At 46.5% G+C, this 25,005-nt stretch overlaps 1 protein-coding gene across 2 annotated transcripts in view; it reads left to right on the top strand.

The window, feature by feature from the left end:
• The window catches only part of PPP2R3B (protein phosphatase 2 regulatory subunit B''beta), an 877,473-nt gene that overhangs the window by 320,881 nt on the left and 531,587 nt on the right, over positions 1–25,005 (top strand). For both annotated transcript variants that reach the window (XM_069636634.1, XM_069636635.1), the window contains exon 4: positions 5,524–5,626. In XM_069636634.1, coding sequence (XP_069492735.1) covers positions 5,524–5,626 — 103 coding nt within the window. The remainder of the gene's footprint in view (positions 1–5,523; positions 5,627–25,005) is intronic.

Here is a 25,005-nt window from a genome sequence, read left to right as displayed (position 1 = left end):
ATTATCAGCCATTCGGGCTAGCCTCTGCCCCAAGGGCTTTCAACAAATTGATGACGGTGATTGCAACGAGTCGCAGGAGGGGGGGGGTTTGTGTTTCATGTCTACCCCTACCTAGACAATTGGCTGATCAGGGCTCATTCTCCCGAACAGGTCCTGGAACATCTGTGTTACCTGTCACTCTCTCCACAGATTAGGCTTCTCCCTCAATTTCATAAAATCCCACATGATAGCATCCCAAAATCTCCAGTTCATATGGCCAGTCCTAGATGCTTCCTGGGGGGGAAAGCCTCGTCAACCGCACGTTCAGCAGATGGTCACCAAATTTCAGAATGCCCAGCGTCTTCCGGCCTTCGATTTCCTAAGGTTGCTCTGCCTCAAGGCACCATGCATTTCTCTAGTGCCAGAGGCTCGTCTGAGAATGAGATTCCTCCAGTGGGCTTCGGGTGCCAATGGTCTCAGTTTTCAGGCAAGATGTTGGATCTGCTTCAGGTTCCGAGCAGAGTTGCACAGAATCTCCTATGTTGGGCCTGTGAGGACAACATTCTGAGGGGGAAAGCTTTTTGGCAACCATGGCCGGAGATAACAGTAGTTACGGAGCCTCCCTCGCAAGGTGGGGAGCCCATGCCGATGATCTTACAGTCAGCGGTAGTTGGTCTCCATCGGAGTCCAGACTACACAACAACCTTTTGGGGTTGAGGGCAATCGGACCAGCGCTGAAGGCCTTCCTGCCCGCTGTATTGGGAAAGAATGTCCTGATAATGACAGACAACACACTGGACATGTACTACCTCACAAGAAAGGAGTTGTAGGGTCACTATCACTGTGCAGATAGGCAATGCAGCTGGGCACTTCAAGCCGTTCACCTAGCCAGAGACAAGAACATGGCGGCGGACGCTCTGAGCAGGCAGAGCATAGTCTCCTACGAATGAGAACTAGCTCAGGAAGTCCTTCAAGAGATCTTCACCCTTTGGGGAACTCTTCAAGTAGATCCGTTTGCGTCCATTGTCAACCGGAGGTGCAAACTGTTCTGCTCCAGGGAATTTCCTCCAAGAGGAGCTCTAGGGGATCTGTCCGTAGTGAACTGGGAATTTCCACTCCTATATACGTTTCCTCCAGTCCCCGTCCTTCCTCACGTGATCAGGGGGTTGAGAAAGTTGGGGAAATCCATGATCCTAATTGCTCCGGATTGGGTCACGGTCCTTCTGGACATGTCCATCTGCCCTCCAATTCATCTCCCTTCCCCCCAAACCCAAAGAGAGGACCTTTTCTGGCAACAGAAGGGATGGGTTCTCCATCTAGAAGGCAAGACCACCCTCAACCTTCACAATGGTTTCTGAGAGTTTGAGATACAAGGATTTGGGACCTCCCAGAAGAAGTGATGGTGGTTTTGCTTTCAGCCAGAAGGCCAGCAACAAAGTCTCTGCATTGCTGCCGTTGGAACAAATTCTACAGCTGGTGCAGGGAGAAGTATGTGGATCCTGTTTAATGCGACATACCTATGGTGTTATTCCTACTAAATCTGGTTAATCTGAGGCTCCAGATGGCCACTATCAAGGGTTAATTGGCAGCGCTTTTGATTTTTAAGCAGTCATCTGAACAAACATCTTATTTTAAGATACCACTGGTTATTCAATTTTTAAAGGGGCTCACAAATGTGTTCCCTCCAGTCCCCTCTCTGGTCCTTGTTTGGGATTTAAATCTAGTATTAAAGTTGCTCATGTCTGCTCCTTTTGAGCCTCTTCACTCTTGCCTATTGCGGCTACTTACACTGAAAACACTCCTGTTATCGGCTTTAACATCTGCCCGCAGGGTGAGCGAATTTCAAGCTTTATCATCTAAGCCTCCATTCACAACATTTTACAAAGACAAGGTTGTGTTGAGAGTTAGACCTAACTTTTCACTGAAAGTGGTTTCCAATTTTCATATTTCACAAAAAATTGAATTGTCAACTTTTTTCCCTCCTCTGCACCCTCGTATAGAGGAAGAAAGACTGCACAGACTAGACCCTGAAAGAGCTTTGAGCTTCAACATTTCACATCTTGCTAACCTAAGACAGAATGAACAACTTTTTGTCGGTTACACCAGGCATGAATTGGGTCTGGCAGACTTTATTCCGGTGGATAATTCTATGCATTACAGAATGGTATAGGCTGGTGTGTAAAGAACCCCTGTTAGGCTTGCGAGCTCACTCCAAAAGGAGCGTTGCAACTTCCTCTTCCTTACAAAGAGGGGTGCCGATTTTGGACATCTGTATGGCAGCCACTTGGTCATCTGTTAATACCTTCCCAAAGTGCTATTGCCAAGACTCTGCTTTAGGCCAGGAGGCGGAATTTGGAAAGACTGTCCTTCACACCATTCAAGACAAACACTGAAATGTATTATTGATTTCTGAAAATTCGTCCTCCCTCCTCCAATTTCATACTGCTTTGGGAGGCTATCTAAAGAAGAGGAATACGTGGGAGGACAAAATCCATTTGAAGAACAAGTTGCTTACCCCTGGTAACAATCTTTTGATTGGATGTTCCTCCCACGAATTCCTCATCGCCCCTCCCGGCCTACCCCACATTAGATTTTCCGTGCATTACACATTACGTTCCTTGAGGGTCTGGTCTCGTTTGACCGATTATCCTGTGGGAAGAAGACAAAAAAACGGAACTGAAGTAACTGGCGCAGTGTGTGCTATTTATACTATCGATGTCAACCTCGAAGGGAGACAGAGGACCTCGAGGGATGTCGTTTCAAATACGCATGGCGGCCTCTACCGAAAAAATAATTCCAAAGCATCTGACACTGGAAGGAAGAATGTTACCAGGGGTAAGTAACTTGTTCTTCTGAGATTTCAACAGAACCATAATCGGTGCTGCATGCATTGATTCCAGGAGAACCCCCTTACTATAAGCCCAATCGTAGACCCTCTTTAGTTTAGGCACCAGGAGATTTGCAACTATATGAGAAAATTCCATTGGGAAGCCATCACTCCCAAGGGACTTGTTCCATCGTATAGACCTAATGGCACTCACTATTTTATTCTCCCCTATTGGCGCATGTATCTCTTCCGAAGACCACCCTATAATCTAGGCAACTGCACAAAATCCAGCAGGTCGGAGGACTCCTGATCTGAGTATGTACCGTCACTGGTATTTAAAGTCATATAGTATACTTGAAGCAGCCCATTAATCTCATCCTGTGATGTAATTAAGCTACCAGCTTGATCATAGATCTGTGTTATGTTTGACCTTGGTAGCTCCTGTCCTATCAGCCAAGCCAGCAGCCGACCAGCCTTCTCACCCTCACTATAGACCCAAACCATATATTGGCTATATTCAAACTTGAATAATTCAGGACTACCTCCAGAAGAGGGAATTCAGGAATTTGATAACTCCCCTTGCGCCAGCTGGGGAAAATCACCACACCAAACCACAGGAGGGGGCACGGAAAAGGAAGATGCGCTCTCAGACCAAAACCACTGGGGCGCCCCCACCCCTCATAGACTTCGCCCCACAGGGGCAGCTCCAGTGGTGCACTCGGTGACACTTCTCAGGCTGTGGGCCAGACCAATGGCGTTCCCTCAACCCCACAGAGCTCTTACTACTAAGGCGCACCTACAAATCTGGGGGGCGCGGCGCCGCTCCTTTGCTTCCAGGGCCGTCAGGGCTCAGCGAGCTAGCGACGCAGGATCCGGGGACAGGACAACCATCAAGAGGCCTTATTCTGGGCCCCCGCTCCACTGCAAAAAAAAAAAAAATGGCAGCAGACCGGAGTGGACCTGGGGAACACCGCCGCCGCTCAGGACGGCCGTGCACCCCAGACTGAGCTTTTCCCACTCCACGGCACTCTGGGGAAGTTGCAGGCAGACTGCGGAAATGCCGGCAATAACCGTAGCTCGCCGAAGTTCAAGGCTATGGAGAGCGGCGCCCCGTCCGGGCCAAGGAGATTGACAGCTCTCACTGAGTCAGCTCGGGAGAGATCGCTGCGGGGGGAGGATCAATTCAAAGACAAAGCCTGTGCCCGCTAGACTCCGAAACTCCCGAGGGTTGCGGGTCGGCACAGGCTCCTCCGATGTTCTTCACCCCCCAACCTGGGACGCCGGCCCCACTTCAACCAGGGTGGGCTCCTCAACTGGGACGAAAAACGCAACTGCGGCCCCTCCCCCACCGGACACTGGGGAGCCCGCCACAGAGCTGCTCGGCGGGAACAGCTTCCTCCCAGGACCCACTTGCCACCAGGAAGGGTCCATTCACCGGGATGGCAGCACCTCCGGACATCAGGAAAGCGCACAACCTATGCACGGGGGTGTCAGCAGGCCACAGAGGGGGTCATGGATCTGCTACCGACATGCTGGGGGGGGGGGGGGGCACAGATCTCCCGAGAAGGCGTCCCGAGGTGGAGACTGACTGAGGAGCGTCAGCACATCTCGGCGCCCCCTGGTGGCTCTCGTGGTACAACATTTACCGTATGCTAAAAGAATGGTTAGATATATAGCTCTCCACTCGTGACACCCCACACCCACCCAGTTTTTTTGGGCTTATAAAGACGGGGAATTATTTTTAGGAGGACCAAATGTTCCATGTCGACAGTCTTGTACAGTATTTGTGTTTTACTGAAAGGTACCATCTTGTCGTTTCGAATTTCTTGGCATGTATGGCTACATTGCAGTGTGTTCAAAAAATAAAACATGGCATGAGCACGACATATTTTAACTCTGTTCCAAATGCCATTTGCCATTTTATTCACGTGCCCGAGAGCGCTCCCTTTCAGCCATGAGTCATCGGTATGAGACACGCCTTCCACTCAAATACACTGAATACATTACTAAATGCCCGTCTTTACAGCTTTGTACACCAAACATGGGTAATGAAAAATGTATGTCGCCTTGGCGTAAGGCGCTTAATAAATCAATAAATAATAATAATAATAATGTCCATCTGACATCTGTCATTTCATATACTTTCCCGTCATCTGGTGTACACTACAATAGTGTGCATATTTTGTGGTGTACGTTGCCATTTTTGAAGATGTAGCTTGCTTTTACCAATCCGAGCAAACTGATCTCATTCATGTTTGACATTCTTGTTGGCATCTAGAAGGTTCCACATAGCCCTGTTCATATCATGGCAGTAGCTTAATGTTTTCTCCTGCCCTGGTTCCCAATACATCAGTTATGGGACATGGGAGATTAGTTGCATCCTCATTCTACGACTGCAACTTCTCAGCCGGTGGCATAAATAGCACCTCCTTCCCCGGGACCCTCCCCACATTGATGCAGGGCCCACATTGGTGCAGGGGGATTGATGCATGCAAGAACGTTGAAATTACCTATACAAGCCACAGCTATGGGCTTTGCAAATTATTATTTTACATGGGGTAGGTTAGCCTGATTTTCTTGATATTAAAGTTGCCTAGATCCAAAGGCCTGTTGATATAGAAGTTTGATATTAAACACACTGCAAGACGACTACAGACACATCAGCAACAATTAAGTAATAGTTCTATTGATTCGTTTTGTTTGTTTTTGCAATTCAGAGTACTGCAGAATTGTTATGATGACGCAGCAAAGTTCCTGCAGCTTCTCGCAAGGCCTGGGTGCAGCTATTTGGAGCAGGAGGACTTCATCCCTTTTTTGCAGGTAAAACTTTCCCATTAATTTCAGTCAAGTATTGGACTTTTTTCCCCACCATTTACAGTGCTGCCAATAAGCAAGTTCCCACTGGTAGTTGAACGCTGACTCTTGAAGAAATGACACTATCTGTAATCTATTCACTATTTGCAATTTCTCCACCTGTCCATTTTACATCTGAATGAGCATCCCACAGGATTAGTGACTTGCAAATCTCCGAATTCACAAAAGGAAGTAAATGGATTTGACAGGTTGGTGGCATCTAACAAAGGGTGTCCAGTTCCTGTGTGTCAGTTATTTTGTACTTACGTCTTCACCATGATCTGCTCTTGTGTAAATATAAAAACCATGGCACACCAATGCAGAACAAAATCTGATTATTTAGAATGTTTATTTGGATAACATTCAAGATTAAGTGATTCATTTTCATGACAATGATGGAAAATTGAGGCGGTGGCCATCATTGGTACCTTCAGTACCCACTCCTCTTGGGGCCTTGATTTTGATGTCAACACTTGATTAAAGGCTCCAAACGTTGTGTGGTTATCAGAACGTGTGTTATACAGCAAAGACGAAAAACAAAATGAACTGACAAATGTTGATGTTGATGTGCTCGAGTATGGAACAGTCTTTATTGCCATCATGGAACATTAAAGAAAAGCGAATGTTTCATGTGAGCTATTTCCAATAGGATACTGGTGTTATGCTAGGTTTTGTTATCATTTGTATAGAACACATTTGCACTTCTGTAACCGTAGTACCGCTGATGATTTGTCGGTCAGGTAGCATTGAAAACAAAAGCATGTTTGCATGGGTGAAACTGTGTGATTACGGTGTCGCATTTATAAATTAGGAAAGATGTTATGCGTGAGGAACAGATGTTCTCCAGTTTTTCCTACCTTGCGGGCATAGCTGAGAAAGGCATAAAGTACTTCCTAGGTGCAAGCGGAGTCTATCTTACTAGAAAGATCATACTAAAGGGTGCCGGGTGTGCGGCTTGTGGTAAAGGTGTGTCCTATGTGTGGCGGTAGCAGGTGTCCTTTGTGATGGCCATAGATGTGCTACACTTGTATTGCTGGTGTTTGCCTGCAATCCCTGGGCATGCAGATCATGTTTATACAAATGATTGTCCATATTTATTTGCTGCTGCAGCTGGTTTGGCCGATGATATCCTTTAGTACCAGGAACTAGTGGTGGAAATGGAAAAAATGTAAAGGGGATCCCACAAGGAATGGGATGGGGGTGGAGTTTGGAGGAGGGGCAAAGATCCGAGGGGGCAGAGCTGGCAGTTGTACTCCGCTCTAATGAAATGTTCAAAATAATAGTTTAAAAATTGTGCAATTTCTTTCATGCTGCTTCTTTCCAAACTCCACACTGTACATCAATTCCACTTTAAATCACTTCCATGGCAGTGGTGCACCCAAATTACAGCGATGTTTAGTACATAAAGGGATCCATAGACCCGTTCTACAGTGGAAGGCTACCAGGGTAGCTTAGCTGGTTGAGAGACCATTGCTGAGATATTATTTATTAAAAACTGGTTGTTAATCGTATGACTTTTTTCCAATTCCTTGAAAAAAAAACAAGAGCTGTAAAATGTGTTTGACCAGGGGATGGGTTGGCCTGTTTGCTTGCTTATATTCAGGGCAGAGGTACGGGTTATTTCTGCCCCTGTAGTGAAAATCAAAAGTTGTCACCGTGATCCCAGTGTTCAATTTCCTGATAACTGCGGTCAGCACAACGGAAGCATTTATTTGTGATCAAGCAGTTTGACAAGCTGTCATGATTCCTGCCCCTCATGACCCCAACCCTCGAAGATGTCAGGCTGGAGCCAGGCCACGATCACATGCATGGCCCTCAAGGGCCTCTCCATCCCTCCAAAGACCCACTTGGAGTCAGACTTGGCGCTTGTGGCACCAGACTCAGTCACTCCCATAGGCTAACATTGGGGATTGGACTTGTAGTGCATTGATGGGGACAAGATGGATGCCGCCACATATTTCGGTTCCCAGAACTGCATGTGCAGTCTAGTCTTTTGGGTGTGGTTCAGCCCAGAGACACCTGGGATACCCAGAGACTATTTAAGCCACGTCCAGGCTGAGAAATATTCTTTGTGTTTTCTGCATCTGCAGCGTGACACTCGCCGTGTTCGGATCGGTCTCCAGTATGCCTGCATCTTTCTTCTGCGCTCAGCTCCTGCAAGAACAAGAACACCATTAGGAACAGCCTTACCTTGCGGCGCTTCTGCCCATCATTCATCGTTTCTTCTGTTCTGTGGGCAACTTCGGCGGTGTCATTCCCATCCCGGCACGCCGCTTCCTAAGGAAAAGGGAAAAGAACAGAAAAAAGGCATTAGTAAGCATTCAGCAAATCTTCGCTTATTTTTAAGGACTATACCAGCTTCAAACGCTTACCTGAATCCCAGCTGCTCTGTGGGAACTCTGTCTCCTGAACTTCTCATCCATCTTCAAGAGGGAAAAGACACTCCAGGTTAGCGTGGAAACATCTAGAGGCGCAGCATACCGCGCTTACTCACCGCATTTCTTCTTCATAACCGGCATCCACGCTGAAAACGTCGCGGCACCTAAAACTAAAAGACACAGAAAAATAACTTCAATACAAATACGAAAGGGTCGCATCGCGCTCTCACTCACCTTCAGCGCTACTCATCTCATAAGCACGTCGCCATCCCCGGATGCCGGCCATCATCTCAGGAAGGAAAGAAACGAAGTTAGAGAACTGTTCAAAAGAGTCATACTTACCTGTCGGACTCTTGCCAGTGAAGTAACGAGGCAGCAACAAGCCTGCATCAATCAACGCACCCCTGCGCTGAAAGCAGGACGGAGAGCACACTTTCCAAGAAAACAAGGTGAGCGGTGGATCAAAGGGAAGGGTTGGACCCTGGAGAAGAAGGGGTTCAAGCACACAGAGACAATAGGGAGTAATACTCTACCAATCCTGTGTTTCAGGCACATTCTCCAGTCGAGTAGACTCCAGGGAAGGGTTCGAAGTCGTAAGAGGTCAGAACAGGCTGAGTGACGCCCCCGTGGATACCAGGTGAGCGTTACAGAACACAAAGCCTCACATCAAAATCCACCTCGGCGTCATGGAAACGTCAGAAACCGACCAGTTAGCCCACATGTTGGGGCAGCTACGTTCCGAAGTACATGCAGCCAGGCAGGAGACCAACACCCTGAGGAGAGAGCTGATAGTAGCCAAAGAACGCACTGATGATTTAAGCCGGCAACTTCTCCAGTCACAAGCAGGGCATGCACCATTGCTGGGAAGCATGCCCTCGATGCCAGCACCATCAGCCAATACTGTTCAGATGAACCTTCCTGAGGCAGTTACCTTGACCCCGCCCAAACGATTTACGGGGGATCCGAAGAGGTTTGCAACCTTCATGAACCAGTGCCGCCTGCACTTCCTTTGTAGACCAGGGGCCTTTCCGAATGACCAATCACGGGTCGCTTTTGTGCTATCCTACCTGAGTGGTAGCGCCACGGACTGGTCTGTACCCTTTGTGGCCCAAGACGATCCTTTACTGCATGACTTCAGGGGCTTTCAGCAGGAGATGGAAAAGCTGTTCGCCCGTCCTACTCATGGGCAGGCTTTAGACAATGAACTTCTGTCCCTACGCCAAGGGAATCAAGACCTATTAACATACATAGCCACGTTCAATAGACTCGTAGTTGAAGCAGAATGGCCAGTGGAGAAGAGAACCGCCTTATTTCATCGGGAGTTGCGGGGGGAGCTCAAGGATGTTCTCGCACAAGTAGTGAACCCCCCCGAAAGACTGCTCAGAATTAATTGACCTTTTTGTTCAACTGGATAATAGGTTGCAGGACCGAAGAGCAGATCGAACCAGACCGAACCCTCGCCCTATGTATGTGCGTTCAAAGGACAATATTGCCCGCACAACGGAAGGTTCAGGAGAACCAATGCAAATCGGGGGTGTCCGATCCCCCTTCACTAAAGCGGAAAGGGATAAAAGGAGACAGCAGCAGTTATGTCTGTACTGTGGAAGGTCAGGTAATTTCCTTAAAGAGTGACCTGTGAAGCCACTGAGGCGGACGGTAGGGACCACGGACAAGGAAGATACCATCAAGGAATCGGAAAACTCCCCAGCCCGGCAAGTGTAGGGGTCCACTTGTCGAGCGAAGAAAGTGAACTACAGACCTCCCATCTGTGGTCTTGGTCAATCACCAACAACCATCTCGGATGCTCGCAGTAAGAGCGTACATTGACAGTGGAGCCGTTGGGAATTACATCGACCAGGATCTTGCGGCAAAGATGGGGCTTCCGGTACGCCCTAAATCAACCACCGACACTGTTACCACTGTCGACGGCACGGAAATAGCTTCTGGTCCAGTATCCCAATGCACTGCAGCTTTAACCCTTCTGTGCCAGGATGGACACCAAGAATCTATTGTTTTCGACCTCATTAAGGCACCACAGTTCCGGTTGATTTTGGGAATGCCATGGTTGGTAGCTCACAATCCTCGAATCGATTGGTGAGCAAAAGAATTGGCCTTTCCCGAGACTTGCGCCCACACATGTTATCGGCAAGAGAAACAACCATAGACACCAGAACCTCCACACTCGCGACTGTGGCAATCGGCACCCTACCAAGTGAATACCAGGACTTTCAAGATGTCTTTCAGAAAGAACAGGCTAATACCCTGCCACCGCATAGACCATACGATTGCCAAATCGACCTGATACCCGGCGCACAAATCCCTTGTGGGCTAATTTACGCACTCACAGAACCAGAAAACCAGCACCTGAAGGCCTATCTTGACCAATACCTGGCCAACGGGTTCATCCGTCCCTCGAAGTCTCCAGCAGCCAGTCCTCTATTCTTCGTACCGAAAAAGGAGGGTGACTTGAGAACGTGCATCGACTGTCACGCACTGAACCAGATTACCGTAAAAAATCGCTACCCCCTGCCACTGATCCCTGAATTGCTTGATAAAGTCAAAGATGCCCAAATCTACACAAAACTAGACCTGAGGGGGGCATATCACCTTGTTCGCGTAAAACAGGGGGACAAATGGAAAACCGCTTTTTGCACCAAATACGGCTTGTACAAATATCAAGTAATGCCCTTTGGCCTTTGCAACGCGCCTGCAGCATTTCAATACTTCATGAACGATGTCCTACGGGAATTGATTGATGTCTGTGCTCTAGTGTACATCGACAATATTCTAGTATATTCTGCATCAAAGCAGGACCACGTTAAACACGTTCAATCCATATTGGAGAAACTCCGTCAACACCAGCTCTACGCCAAGCTCGAAAAGTGCTCATTCCACGTCTCCGAGGTGGAATTCCTGGGTTTTATTCTCAACCCGAATGGAATCCGAGTGGATGTACACAAGGTAGATGCTATACTGAACTGGCCATCCCCAAATTCATTCAAGGGGGTTCAAAGTATGCTGGGTTTTGCAAACTTCTACCGCCGGTTCTTCCCATGATTTTCGCAAATCGTGCATCCCATCATGTCATTGCTAAGGAAAAGCAACAAAAAGTTCCAGTGGACAACAGAAGCCGAGGAAGCTTTCCAGGAACTCAAAGCAACATTCACATCTGCCCCAATCTTACGCCACCCTCGCCCTGATCTCCCATACCTGGTGGAAACGGACGCATCAAGCATGGCTATGGGAGCCGTCCTCTCACAAAGGACCCCGAAACGGGCCAGTTACACCCTGTCGCCTTCTGGTTGCATAAAATTCACACCCCCTGAACTCATTTACGCTATCACAGACAAAGAGCTCCTGGCCATTAAGTCAGCATTTAAGGCATGGCGGCACTACCTATTGGGCGCCAGATACACAATCACTGTAATAACTGACCACCAGAACCTCTAGTACCTAAAAACGGCAAAGGCCCAATCCTCACGACAACTGCGTTGGGCTCCTTTTTTTTTGCTGAATATGACTATGTGATTACATTTTGACCAGGGGTGAAAAACGGGAAGGCCAATGCCCTTTCCCTTATGGGGGTGGAAGAGCAAGGGTATCAGACCCCTGACCCAATAGCAATCATTCCGAGTGACAAGCTCCTAGGAATCACAGCAACCATAACTCAGAAAGAATTACATGAAGAAATCCAAAACCTAATGAGTCCGGAGCAATTACAAGCGTGGAGTGCACAAGGAGAACATTACATGATAAAAGATCAGTTGCCCTACTTCAGGAATCGTTTATTCTTACCAAACCGAGAACTACGAGAACAAGTCATGTCCGGTTATCATGATTCCTTGATCGAGGGCCACCCCGGAATCGCTAAAACCCTAGCCAAGGTAAAACGAAATTATTGGTGGCCCACGTGGCGTAAATACATTATCCAATTCATCCTATCTTGTGGAGTGTGTGCTCAAAACAAGTGATCCAATCAGAAACCGACTGGGCTATTACAACCGTTGGAAATCCCACCAGCACCCTGGCGCACGTTGTCCCTTGATTTTATTACTAACTTCCCAGTCAAGGGTTTAACACTATTTTTGTGGTCGTGGACCTATTTTCAAAAATGGCACATTTCATTCCTCTCAAGGGGCTCCCAAATGCTTCCACTATGGCAAAGGTATTTCTTGAAGGCATCGTACGGCTCCAAGGGTTTCCTTCAGTTTTAGTCTCAGACGGTGGTACTCAATTTGTATCTAACTTCTGGAGAAAATGCTGCTCTATGGCCCAGATCGACATCCGGCTATCCACCAGTCACCATCCCCAAACGGATGGTCAAACTGAGAGGACAAATCAGACGCTCGGCAGTATCTGCGTTGCATGTTACACCAAGCTGAAGGAAGCTGGTTCGACCTATTATGGATAGCTAAATATGCTTATAATAATTCCCTACACACCAGCACTGGGCAGACACCTTTTTATACCATGTATGGCAGGCACCCACGTACTTCTGAGTTGGACGTTCCTACAACCCTGGAAATGCCAGCAGTCAAAACCTTGCACACAACCATTTCTCAAACCTATAAAAGGGCAGCTGAACACCTACTTCAAGCTAAGAATCGCCAAAAGAAGTTTGCTGATCACCACCGAGCAAAGGCCCCCAACTACCAAGTGGGAGGCAAAGTCTGGCTGGCATCTAAACACGTGTCCATTAAAGGAACCCAAACTTTCCGTCCAAGGTACCTGGGTCCATTCACCGTCACCTCTGTGATAAATCCTGTGGCGGTCAGACTAGCTTTGCCGTCAAACATGCAGATTCATCCTGTGTTCCATGTGTCTCTCCTTAAACCTGTTCAACCTGGGACCCGGGTAGCAATGCCACTGCAGCCAGTAGTAGTCGCCGGGGAGCCAGAATTCGAAGTCAAGGACATCCTGGATTCAAAGTATGTCAGATCCAAATTATAATACTTAGTAGACTGGAAGGGGTATGGTCCACAAGACAGGACATGGGAGCCTTGTGAGTACATCCATGCACCTTGCTTGCTTAGACGATTTCATCAAAACCAGCCAAACAAACCAGGACCAGACAGAAGAGCCACCTTGAAAGGAGCCTTGGGGGGGGGGGGGGAGTGCTGTCATGATTCCTGCCCCTCATGTCCCCAGCCCTCCAAGATTTCATGCTGGAGCCAGGCCACGATCACCTACATGGCCCTCGAGGGCCTCTCCATCCCGCCAAAGACCCACTTGGAGTCAGACTTTGTGCTTGTGGCACCAGACTCACTCACTCCCATAGTATAACATTGAGGATTGGACTTGTTGTGCATTGATGGGGACAAGATGGATGCCCCCACATATTTCAGTTCCCAGAACTGCATGTGCAGTCTAGTCTTTTGGGTGTGGTTCAGCCCAGAGACACCTGGGATACCCAGAGACTATTTTAGCCACGCCCAGGCTGAGAAACATTCTTTGTGTTTTCTGCACCTGCAGCGTGACACTCGCCGTGTTCGGATCGGTCTCCAGTATGCCTGCATCTTTCTTCTGCGCTCAGCTCCTGCAAGAACAAGAACACCATTAGGAACAGCCTTACCTTGCGGCGCTTCTGCCCATCATTCATCGTTTCTTCTGTTCTGTGGGCAACTTCGGCGGTGTCATTCCCATCCCGGCACGCCGCTTCCTAGGGAAAAGAACAGAAAAAAGGCATTAGTAAGCATTCAGCAAATCTCCAGTAGGGCTGCATCTTTCTTCTGCGCTCAGCTCCTGCAAGAACACTGTTAGGAACAGCCTTACCTTGCGGCGCTTCAGCCCATCATTCATCGCTTCTTCTGTTCTGCGGGCAACTTCGGCGGGGTCATTCCCATCCCGGCACATCGCTTCCTAAGGAAAAGGGAAAAGAACAGAAAAAAGGCATTAGTAAGCATTCAGCAAATCTTCGCTTATTTTTAAAGAATGTACGAGCTTCAAACGTATACTTGAATCCCAGCCGCTCTGGGGGAACTCTGTCTCCGGAACTTCTCATCCATTTGCAAGAGGGAAAAGACACTCCAGGTTAGCGTGGGAACATCTAGAGGCGCCGCATACCGCTCGTACTCACCGCATTTCTTCTTCATAACCGGCATCCACGCTGAAAACGTCGCAGCACCTAAAAGACAGTCGCCATCCCCGGACGCCGGCCATCATCTTAGGAAGGAAAGGAACAAAGTTAGAGAACTGTTCAAAAGACTCATTATACTTACCTGTCGGAGTCTTGCCAGTGAAGTAACTAGGCAGCAACGAGCCTGCATCAATCAACGTGCCCCTGCGCTGAAAGCAGGATGGAGAGCACACTTTCCAAGAAAACGTGAGCTTTGGATCAAAGGGAAGGGTTGGACCCCGGAGAAGAAGGGGTTCAAGCACACAGAGACAATAGGGAGTTAAACTCTACCAATCCTGTGTTTCAGGCCCAGTCTCCAGTCGAATAGACTCCAGGGAAGGGTTCGAAGTCGTAAGAGTTCAGAACAGGCTGAGTGACGTCCCCGTGGATACCAGTTGAGCGTTACACAAGCATATAACATCTTTATAAATATAACCTGTGATAAAAGACAAAGGATGCGGCACAAAAATGACAGGGCATTTGTGTGGTAGTCAGACAAATAAAGAAAGTTTTCCAAGAAAGCAAGTGAATGCAAGTTTAAGCAGTATTTTTTAGTTTGGAAGCAAGATGACTCAGAGCAACTCGGTTTCGAGTCCTGTGTCAACGCTAGAAACCTCTGGGTATTAAGTGCTTTTTAAATAACCAATTACAATTTTAAATCGTGGCCCATTGATTGCCGTAGTTACCCTTTCAGGCCAGAAGAAAGAAAACTGTCGGAGCAAGAGCCTGCAAACGGGTGAGTGACGGCTGGGGAAAGTAGAACAGAGAAGATCAGATCACTGAGTCCCCAGATTGCCTTGACGAAGCTCGGTACTCGGTAAAGCCTTGTCCAGGGTGAGGCAGGCAGGGTCCGAGATCCCGCCAGACATCTTCTGCCGGATCTCGGACCTGGCAAGAGCCGGCCCATTGACTAGCGCTGGCAGGAACCATTCATTGAATCACTAAGATCATTTGGCTTTTGTGTGTTTTTAACATGTTTTTTATTGATTTATCTGGTGCATGTACAGAACACATAATTTAACAATGCAGACCTGCATAAAAACATATCCATATAAACAAATAGAACATGACCCAAATTGCCCTTCAATAAAGCAACATTTTGATATAAGCTGTAAGTAGTTTCAACCCAGCACTCCAACTAAGTCAATGCCTAGTATGGGATGCCCAATGGAAACCCTTATTTGTATATTTTTATGTCAAAAGTTCTTTTATTTCTGGATGATGTACCCTTATATAACGCCCCTCTCACTGAGACAAGAAGTAGGTTTGTTTTGCAAAGTTAAAAGATTTATTTGAAGAATTGAACAATATATATATTACACTTTTATGAATATGAATAATATCTGAATATTACACTTATGGGTAATATTACAATATCAACAACCTCTTTAATCAATTAGGAGTAGGAACAGGAAGAATAATGTAGCAGAGAATAACTTTGTATGGGTTCAAGGAAATGCAATGATAGGAAAGAATGCAACAAAGAAATAAAACTTGAGATGAATTCAATTAAAGACAATGTGATCACTCTTCCTCCCTGTTATTACTCACTCCTCCCAATATGCAATATGAAGAGATGGAATGAGGGCACACAGGTTTCAGGAATAACAATCAACAATTGCAGTTTCAATCCCGATTCCCCCCAGCAAGCTTAGAGAGAACAGGAATGATTTTAAACAGATCTATATCTTTTAATTGTGGTTCGAAATTAATGGGAAAATGCTAAAAATGACTTTTATTCGCTAAATGAGATTCAGAAATAGTGAGAGTTGCTTTGGATTGGTTCAGGTAGACACTAGCAATAGTTGTAGGATGATTAGCAGATGGAAAACGAAATTCAGAGGTTGGAAGCAAGAAATGGCTATTTTATATGGAGTGAAATTGAGTCAATTGCAAATTCGCTGCAACTATTCCGCGCGCGATTACGGACAAACTATAAGGACATTTAAATCTCGTTCCTAGCACGTACTGGTCAGAGGTTTTAGAGAAGGTCAATTTTTCTCAAAAAGGGTCAAGATTTTACAAATGGGATTGCACTTTTGAAGATTTACCAACAAGGATAGGCTTATACTAAGGGGCTATGAAGATGCAAGATACCCAACAGCCAGCCACCAGAGCAGCGGCGTCTCCGCTCACACTTCTGTCCTCCAGGACACTTGACTTTCTTCAGAAAATATATTTAGCGCAAGGATGATTTATCGCTACAGTTATCACAAGACTACATAACGAGAAGGATTCAGGATGGACACAAGATTCTATAATGCAGTTCTGGATAGGTTGAAATGGATTGAATAGGATTACTTTTTTTTTTTTTTTAAATTTTATTGGTTTTTTTCAAACCTTTAAAATGACAACATATGTACAAAAAACAAAACAACATGTAGACATACAGACAATCATCAGTAATAGTGTTTTGGGCGAGCTCCATCCACAAGGTTATCAAACAGATTACACTGTATCAGGTTTTACTAATTTGTTTCCCTTACTGGTGCCAACATCAGACATTTTTCTATTTGATCCAAGAAACGTGTTAATGGAAATATCAGTTTCCAGTCTGTTCCTTGGTACATCTGATTCCATCAATCATCAGCACATAAGGATGGATGGATTACACTCCATGGGCCCAAGTGCATTGATCTTTCAGATTTTAGCTTGGGGCAAAATAGCACTAAGTGTTTAAGTGACTCTTTGGCTAGCAGACAAAGTCTACATTCAGGTTTTAGGTGCTCGTTATTCCTTCATAAGCGAAGACGTTCAGTAGTTTTGAACAAATTTAGCCTAAACAGTAAGAACAGCTTTCGTGCTTGTGGGTCTGGAAACAGAGTGATGTAACGCTGCTGGGTATTGAAGGCACGTGCTTCCAATGGCACATCACACATCTATTTGGCCATCGCTCTCTTTGTGCATGTATGATCCCAGTCCATACCAGATTTTAAGCTTTGCCGCATCCGGATTTTCATGGAGCAACTCGATCTTGATGTCGTAATTCTGTAATAATTCTTCACATCTGTTTGACCACATAGGATTACTTTAAACTAAGAGATGACTAAGAACAGTTCTATACTAAATACTCACTACTATGGCTTTGGAATAGAATGGGCCCGTCAAAGATCTGGTCAAGGGTTTGGCTTGGACTTCACTCGCCACCAGACAGGATTCAGGACACCTGGACTGCTGTCAGCAAGGCACTCTGGTCTGCACGGCCTCTTGGACTGGATCTGACGGGTTGGTTCTGGGTACAGCTCTGCTGTATGGGTCTGGATCTTGGTTCTAGTACAGGGTTCTTAGCTAGCAGCAGCAAAACAGCTCAGCCAGGCTGTTGGATTTTGTGAGGCCCCTTGGAGGTTTTGGGGTTGGAATCAGGTTGCAAAAAATTCTAAAGGCCAGCTGAGAAGGGTTCAGCTTTTGGATTGGCCTTTCTGCTTCAAAGTTCTGGAGTCTGGATCTGGATTCTGGTTCTGGAGTCTGTATCCTCCTGCAGGGTGCTTCGCCAGTAGATCAGTTGATGAGTGAATGTCTGTGTCCTCTCTGGGTCCTCAACAGACCCTATTTATTAAGGGTTAGGAAGGCTGATTACACAATTCCCAACCCTCTAAGGATCTGATAGGTCAGAGAATTCCCCCTCTCCTGATTTGAGAAGGGAACAGTGTGTCATGATGTGTCAGAGCGACAGTGTTTAGGGTCCAGAAAAAAACCCTCCCCATGTTCTTACCCAGAAAATAATTTTTCCCAAAAAACACATTTCCTATATGCACAACTTATTAAGAATACATATTTACATGACAGATTAACTAAGGTACGTTTCTGTCAAAATCTAATCTTCCTACGAGTTTTGGTTCACAAATGACAGTTTTTCGCACTTTCGGGCGGTTACTCAGTGTCAGTTCTGTACCAATTTTTACACATCCATGCACCTACCCTCTGGGCATATTCCTGTAATTTTTCATGTTCCTAATATAATCACAATTGCTAGAATATGAACTTTTTCGTGGTTCAGTCTCTGAATGTCACACAGATTCCAGATTAGTTTTACACTGTGGGCGAATGTTTCATTTTAATAACTTCTAAATCCCATATTTTTATCAGTTCAGTACAATTTCTCAAACAATATTTTCTTCAGTTTCAAATCCACATTTTCAGTCTGGCCCGCCTCCAAGGCTTGGCTGAGCTAGAGTCACATGGGCTTGTCTTCCTGGGCAGTTGGTGTCAGTCACACCCGAATTAGCATTTTCATTCAGCTCAAGGGAGTCCTTTGTCTTCACTCAGAGCAACATGCCAGAGTGCTCCTCCCATTTCCTTTCACACTTGCCTGTCAGATACTCAGCAGAGCACAGGGGAAAAGATTCCTTTGTTTAGGGAGAAGGTGTGGAATGTGTTTGAAGCTCAGTGTGGGAAACTTCTTGGAGTTTAGCTGAATCAGGTTATCTTACAGTAAAATGTAACATTGTTCTTTTGTGCAAATTAAAGTTACACATTTTAAAATAATCAAACGTCTCTTCAATTCCAGCCTTTTTCGACATGTAAATCCATGTGTGGCACCCCATATTGCATTGGATGGAAGTCCCTTCTTTGGCATATTTAGCTTTTGAGACACAAGTTTCACCTGTCGGATTTAGAGATCGCAAGCGTCTGACAGAGGCGAGTAACGGTATTGCACCCATTTTTGACATATTTCTTTCCAGCAACCATCTTCAAAAGTGGATTATGTTCTGATAACATATACTTCTGCTGACATTATATTTATGTGGATTCTTGAAGTAGAATGATGTTCACCACCCAACAAGGAGGTTGGATCTTTTGGGTGGTTTGTGAGCCATGATTTTTGCAATTTTGACAACCTAGAAAAACGGATTTCCGCACAGTTCTGTGTTTCTTTTGCAGTCATTTTGCTCTGTGGGCAGCCAAATGATGGGTTTTGGCAGTGGTCTCCTGTGTTACCTCTGACATAGGCAAAAGTGGATGGCGGCCTATTTTTCAGATTTTTCCTATGCACTTCAGGGTGATTTTTAGCGAGCAGAATGCTTTCCGGCGGCCATTTCTGATGTTTCTGATGCAAGCAATGCACAGTAATTTTGCAGGGCCTGGACTAGTGGGGGAAACATCCCACAAGGCCTCCCTCTTGCGATTTTGCATTGATCGTCCATCAGTGGGAATTCGCAAGACTGGGATGTCAGTTTCATCTCTTCTGATTCCACAAATGGCAAAGTTCATCCTCTCTTCCTCCATCAGGGGTGGATCGATCGGTTCTCCTCACCAGTCCTGATGTGAGTATTGAGCGATACTCCGGGCCCTTCGGATCTTTCCTCCCGGTCCCCGGGTAGTCGTCCTTGGTCTGATTCTATGGTTTCCAATCAACTATAGGTTATCCTAGGATGACAAAGCAAAAACATTTGTAGACATTTCCCCACCACTATTAATGTAGTGGGGCGGACACATACATTTTGATAACTCAGGACACATTTTTACATGGTAAATCATGGATTATATATGGAGTATTTTAGAGTTGGAATTTTATGGAGCTAGAGTGACCCCCTCTGGGGTTCCAGAAGACTCCTCCAGTTGCTGCAGAGTGTGCCTAGGATGGCAACACTTTAGTTGATTAATATGGACTCGCTTATCTTCCCCTTCCGCCAAACTGCCTCTGGGGATGCAGATTTTGTAGGCGACTGGTGAGATTTTGTCTACAATTTCAAAAGGACCCCTCCAGGTAGCCAAAAATGTGTGCTGTTTGGCCTGGTTCCTTTGGAAATTGTATAAGTAGACCCGGTCTCCTACATTGTATTCTTTTCTGGTAGTCTTCAAGTCATAGTGGGTCTTCATGCTGTCTGCAGATCTCTCTAGATTTCGCTGAGCATAGGAAAAGCATGTTGAAGGTGTTTTCTTAGATTTTCAACATACTCATGAGTTGTGGGGGCATTGATCAATGTCTGCTCTTGGGTCCTGTAGAGCAGATGCTGGGGAAGCACCATCCTGCGTCCAGTCATCAGCTCAAACGGTGACATATTAGTTGCCGATGAAGGGGTAGATCTGATGGCCATTAGGACAAGAGGTAATCGAATATCCCAACTTGGCCCAGAATCTGCCACAAACTTTTTTTAGTATGCTCACAATTGTTCTATTATATCTCTCTACTGCACCACTAGAGGCTGGCCGGTAAGCAATATGTAGCTTCCTTTTGACCCCAAGTATCTCCCACATCTTTGTCATTACTTCGCGGGTTAAATGGCTACCTCTGTCTGACTCGATCCTTTGGGGTAGACCAAAACGCGAAAAGATGTGGTTCATCATCAGGGCAGCTGCTGTTTCTGCCTTGCAATTTGGGGCCTGGAAACATTCCACCCATTTAGTAAATAAGCATGTCACGGTCAACATGTACTTGTTTCCCCTAGAGGAGCGAATCACGGGCCCAAGGAAATTGACTTGCAAATCTGGCCATGGCAGTGTCATCCCCCTCTTTTGGAGAGGCGCACGGTGTGTGAGGGATGTTGGCTGAAATTGTGCACACACAAAACACCCCTTCAAGTATTGGTCGAGGTCCTGCCCCATGTGTGGCCAGTATGCAACCTCTCAAGATTTCAAGTGTTGTATGAAATACCCTATGACCGGCTGTGGCCGCATCATGGGCGTGACTTAACATCAGGCTTCGGAATGAGGTAGGGACCACCCACTGATCATGGCCAGCTAGGGATCTCCTCACCAACAAACCGTCTTGGATTTGGAACATTTTTGGACATTTCATCAACACTCGGAGGTCCTCTTTCCCAATGTAATCGGTATCCGTCAGGGGAAAGTTCTCAGGGTCCTCAATGTGTTGATAAAACCTACCAATTATTGGATCCCCTTTCTGAGCCGTAACCAAATCAGCATCTGGGGTCTCCTTACTCCATTGTGCAGTTGAGAGGTCATTGTGAGCATTTGTCTGGGACGCAGTGATAGCAGTGACCTGGATTTCCCCCAACAGGGACTCGATCTCTATTAGATCCCCTTGGATGTCCCGGTTTTGGCTAGCTGATCAGCTAAATCATTTCAAGTTTTGTCTGGTCCCTCTACTTTAGAATGACCTTTAATCTTTTCCCAGTAGATGGTCATCCCATTCGAGGTGACCAGATCATCAATGTTTTGAATTCATTTCCCATGTTTCAAGGATTTGTTATTAGCACATAGCATGCCTCTGGTTTTCCAGTTAACCAGGTGCTCCACAAATCCGTTCCGTACTTAATCCGAATCTGTGATTGTGACCAGTTCGTGGAGTTGATGTTGGACAGCAGTGAGGATGGCTTGTTGCACAGCCCTCAACTCTGCCACTTGACTACTTCGGGGACCAATCTTGTACCCAGCGGAGGGTTCTGGGATCTCATTCACCCATGTATTCCCTACGCTGGCCACCAGTTTTTTCCCCGTTGTTGTCAACATGGTAAGAGCATCCATCCACATAGACAGTGGGCATTCCCTCACACTTGTCTTCTTCAAAGACTTTGTGTGGGGAATTGAGGTATGCCTCCATGTTGTTCTTGATTTTTAGACTTTCGTCCTCGAGACAGTTTTCTCTGGCACAATCATGCAAGTCAGCCAGACCTTGCGCGAGGGGACTCTTCTTGTTTCGGCCATATCTGACCTCCACAGGAAAGCCTTGCATTGACAGAATCCAGGAAGTAATTTGGGAATTACTCACATTTCCGGCCCAGATTCTGTCGCTTTGGAGGTATTGCAGAGGCTGGTGTGGAGTGTCCACTATGATGTGTTCCCCCTGGATAAATGGGCGGTAATTCTTCAATGCCCACACCGTTGCCTGGAGTGCCTTCTCACAATCGTTGAATTTTTCCTCCACAGAGGATAAAGTTTTACTTGCATAGATTACTTTATTGACCTTGTCATGCTTTTGGTATAATACTCGCGTCAAGCATGTATTAGAGAACCCTGTCTCCAAGAAGAACTCCTTGTTTCTGACAGGGTAAGCTAGGCAAGGCGCTTGTGAGAGGCTTCTTTTGAGTTGTCTTACTGCCTCGGCTTGTTCTGGACCCCATTCCCACTTGACCCCCCCCTTCAAAAGATGAATCAGGGGTCTTGTGATCTCTGTTTAGCCCTCAATGAACTTTCTACTGTAATTAGTCAGTCCAAGGATGCTCCTTAGTTCCCGCAGAGTTGTGGGGTCTTTCAATTTCTGGAGTGCTTCCACTTTCTTTTCCTGGGGACAGAGACCCTGAGGAGTAAGCTCATGCCCCAAGACATTTACACGGTTTCTACACCACTGTGCCTTTTGAAAGGAAAATTTTGCCCCGGCGGCCCTCAACTGTGTCAGAACATAACGGATCTCGCTGTGTGTTCCTCCACAGTCGAGCTTTTAATGAGTACATCTACATAAGCCAGGTTACCCCTCTCACCCAGGTCGGGCATGGCCTTATGTAGAAAAATGTTGAACTCATTGCCGGAGTTGATGTATCTGGAGGGAGTCCGGGTCCATGTGTACTGCTGACCCCCAAAGGTAAAGGCCAGCTTGTATTGGTCCTCCCTACTAACAGGTACAGTCCAGTATCCATTGGTCAGGTCTATTGCAGTTAATACCTGTGACCCCTGGATCTGGACCAGCCCTTGGTCAATGCACGGAAGAGGCCATCGGGAAGTATGGACCCGTTTGTTGAGCTCCCTAAGGTCGGCGCAGTGTCTCCACTGGCTGTTTGACTTCAATATCCCCAGCACCGGATTATTGAAGGTGCTGTGGACTGGGCGGATTATCCCACGGGACTCTAGGTTCTTAATTATTTCAGTAAGGGACTCCATTGATGCGAGAGGCAAGCGATATTGCTTCACAAACACTGGAGTCATGCCAGGGTCCGTGGGAATTGTTGTTGTGTGGATTTCGGTGCGACCACAGTCATGAGTCCACCTCAAAGAGATCTTGAAAATCCAAGAAAACTTGTTTCAACTTTTGCTTCTGCTCCAGAGTCTCACAGGCATCAGCGAGGTTGACTCTCTCTTCAACCATCTGCCTGAAGCCTGGAAAGACTTCTGGTTTTGCTATCTCAGCGGCCTCCTTCAGCTGGGTGGAGAAGTCCCTGGTCAGAGTGCTGATTTCGAGTGGTGGCTTCAGGTGGGGAAGGTAGTCGTCACGGACCTGGAAAATCACCTCATCCCTCCTGAAGTCACAGGTCACATCTTCTTTACCATAAGGGCAGGAAGTGTACACCAGGAAGTTCCCCCCATGCCGGGTAAAGATCATGTCTGGTGTTGTGTGGTCATCACTGTCAAAACAGTCCTTGGGGATTGGTCCTAACAGTTCATTGCCTAAATCAATGGAAAAATGTCAGTCATCAACCGCCATTCCAATAATGGTGCCTGCGGCTAGAGTGATACTCTTTAAGTCACTGTTATCCACCTCTATTGGAATGGTGTCATGTTCTATGTTGACTAGTGGTGTTGGGTTTACCCACAACCCTTGCTGTTGGAGAGAAGCATTCAGATGAATATAAGCACCAGGGTTTTTCAATTTCTGTCCTCTTTTAACTTTCACTTCCAGGGAGAATTGTCGGGTCCTTTCTGGGATGACGACTTCCTCGCCAATCTGAATTTCAACTGCATAAGGCAGCAATTGTGCTGACCTAAATGCTTTCTCTGGATCATCAAAGCCCATGGGATTATCCACTAATCGGGACCAAGCTTTGAAGTTTATTAGGTCCAAACTAATGGCAAAGCAATTGAGAATGTCACTGCCCAAGTAAAAGGCGGCAGTAACGTCTCGCACAACCCAACAATTATGGGCTATGCTCTTGTTGCCTATGGAGATTTTGAGAATACACCTGCTTGGTAGGAGTTGTTTGGAATTGGGTGCTTCCAGATCCATTTCCCATTTGTCTACCAATTTAAATGTGGGAATGGCTGGATCTTTTGGGAGTTGGTGGAACATGGCTTCGCTGATGAAGCTCCTACCGTTGTTCACACACACTCGGGCGAGAACAGAGTCCTTCCCTTCATTTAACTGAACAGGGATGAACAACTGCACTCCGATTTGCTGAATATCAGCTAGGCTCTGAACTGATTTCTCATCTTTCTGAACTATAGGAGTGGGAATGTCTGATTGTGGATTGGTAAAGAATTTTCCTTCCAGTGTGGAATGCCACCTTAAACTTGAAGGAAGGTTGATTTTCAGAAATAGGGAGGACCCCCCCATCACAAGTTTTTTGTCCTACTGCTATTACTGTCACGTCTGGGATTTGGGTGTTCTGGAAGTGAAATTCTACTTGGTCAGATTTTTGGTTCAACCATGTGGCATGTGCCGTTTAAACTAACATGGTTGACACTCTGTTTTAACTTTATTGGTTGGCTAGTCTGGGTCCAGAGGACCTTGTTTACGCAATCTATTAGGGGTGACAACCTTCGCAGAAGATCATTCCCTAGTAAACAAGGGGTGCCCTCTGGAGTCACAACTATGACCGGGTGCTTCACCTTGTCTCCCAATTTTAATGTCCAAATCCGCATTCCCCTCGACGGGAATTTCCTTCCCGTCAAAGTTCTGAAGTTGTCCAGGAAGAGAGGTGAGAGGAATTTGGTAATTCTCCCCCCTTCATGATTTCAGTTTATCAAAGGCCTTTTTGGACAGAAGGGTAGCTTGGGATCCAGTGTCCACCATTGCCAAAATTTTACCCTGCCCCTGTATTTTTACCGGGGCATAGTATCTTCCCTCCTTCTCCGCAAGGGGGCACAGATAATGCAAATTTTTGGACAACTGGAGGGTTAATTTTCTAGTTTTGGACATAATTTGGGCAGAATTCTGTGGGGAGTCTTGGGAATCTGCAAAGAAAAGGTTGCAACTAGAGATGGGAGAAGTTTTGAGTTCCCCTGGTTCCGGTTCTAGGCCC

The sequence above is a fragment of the Ambystoma mexicanum genome, chromosome 7p (genome assembly GCF_040938575.1).
Source record: "Ambystoma mexicanum isolate Mex_15411 chromosome 7p, UKY_AmexF1_1, whole genome shotgun sequence".
Classification (NCBI taxonomy): domain Eukaryota; kingdom Metazoa; phylum Chordata; class Amphibia; order Caudata; family Ambystomatidae; genus Ambystoma; species Ambystoma mexicanum.
The sequence above is the reverse complement of the archived record's forward strand: the minus strand, read 5'-3'. Positions and strand labels throughout refer to the sequence as shown.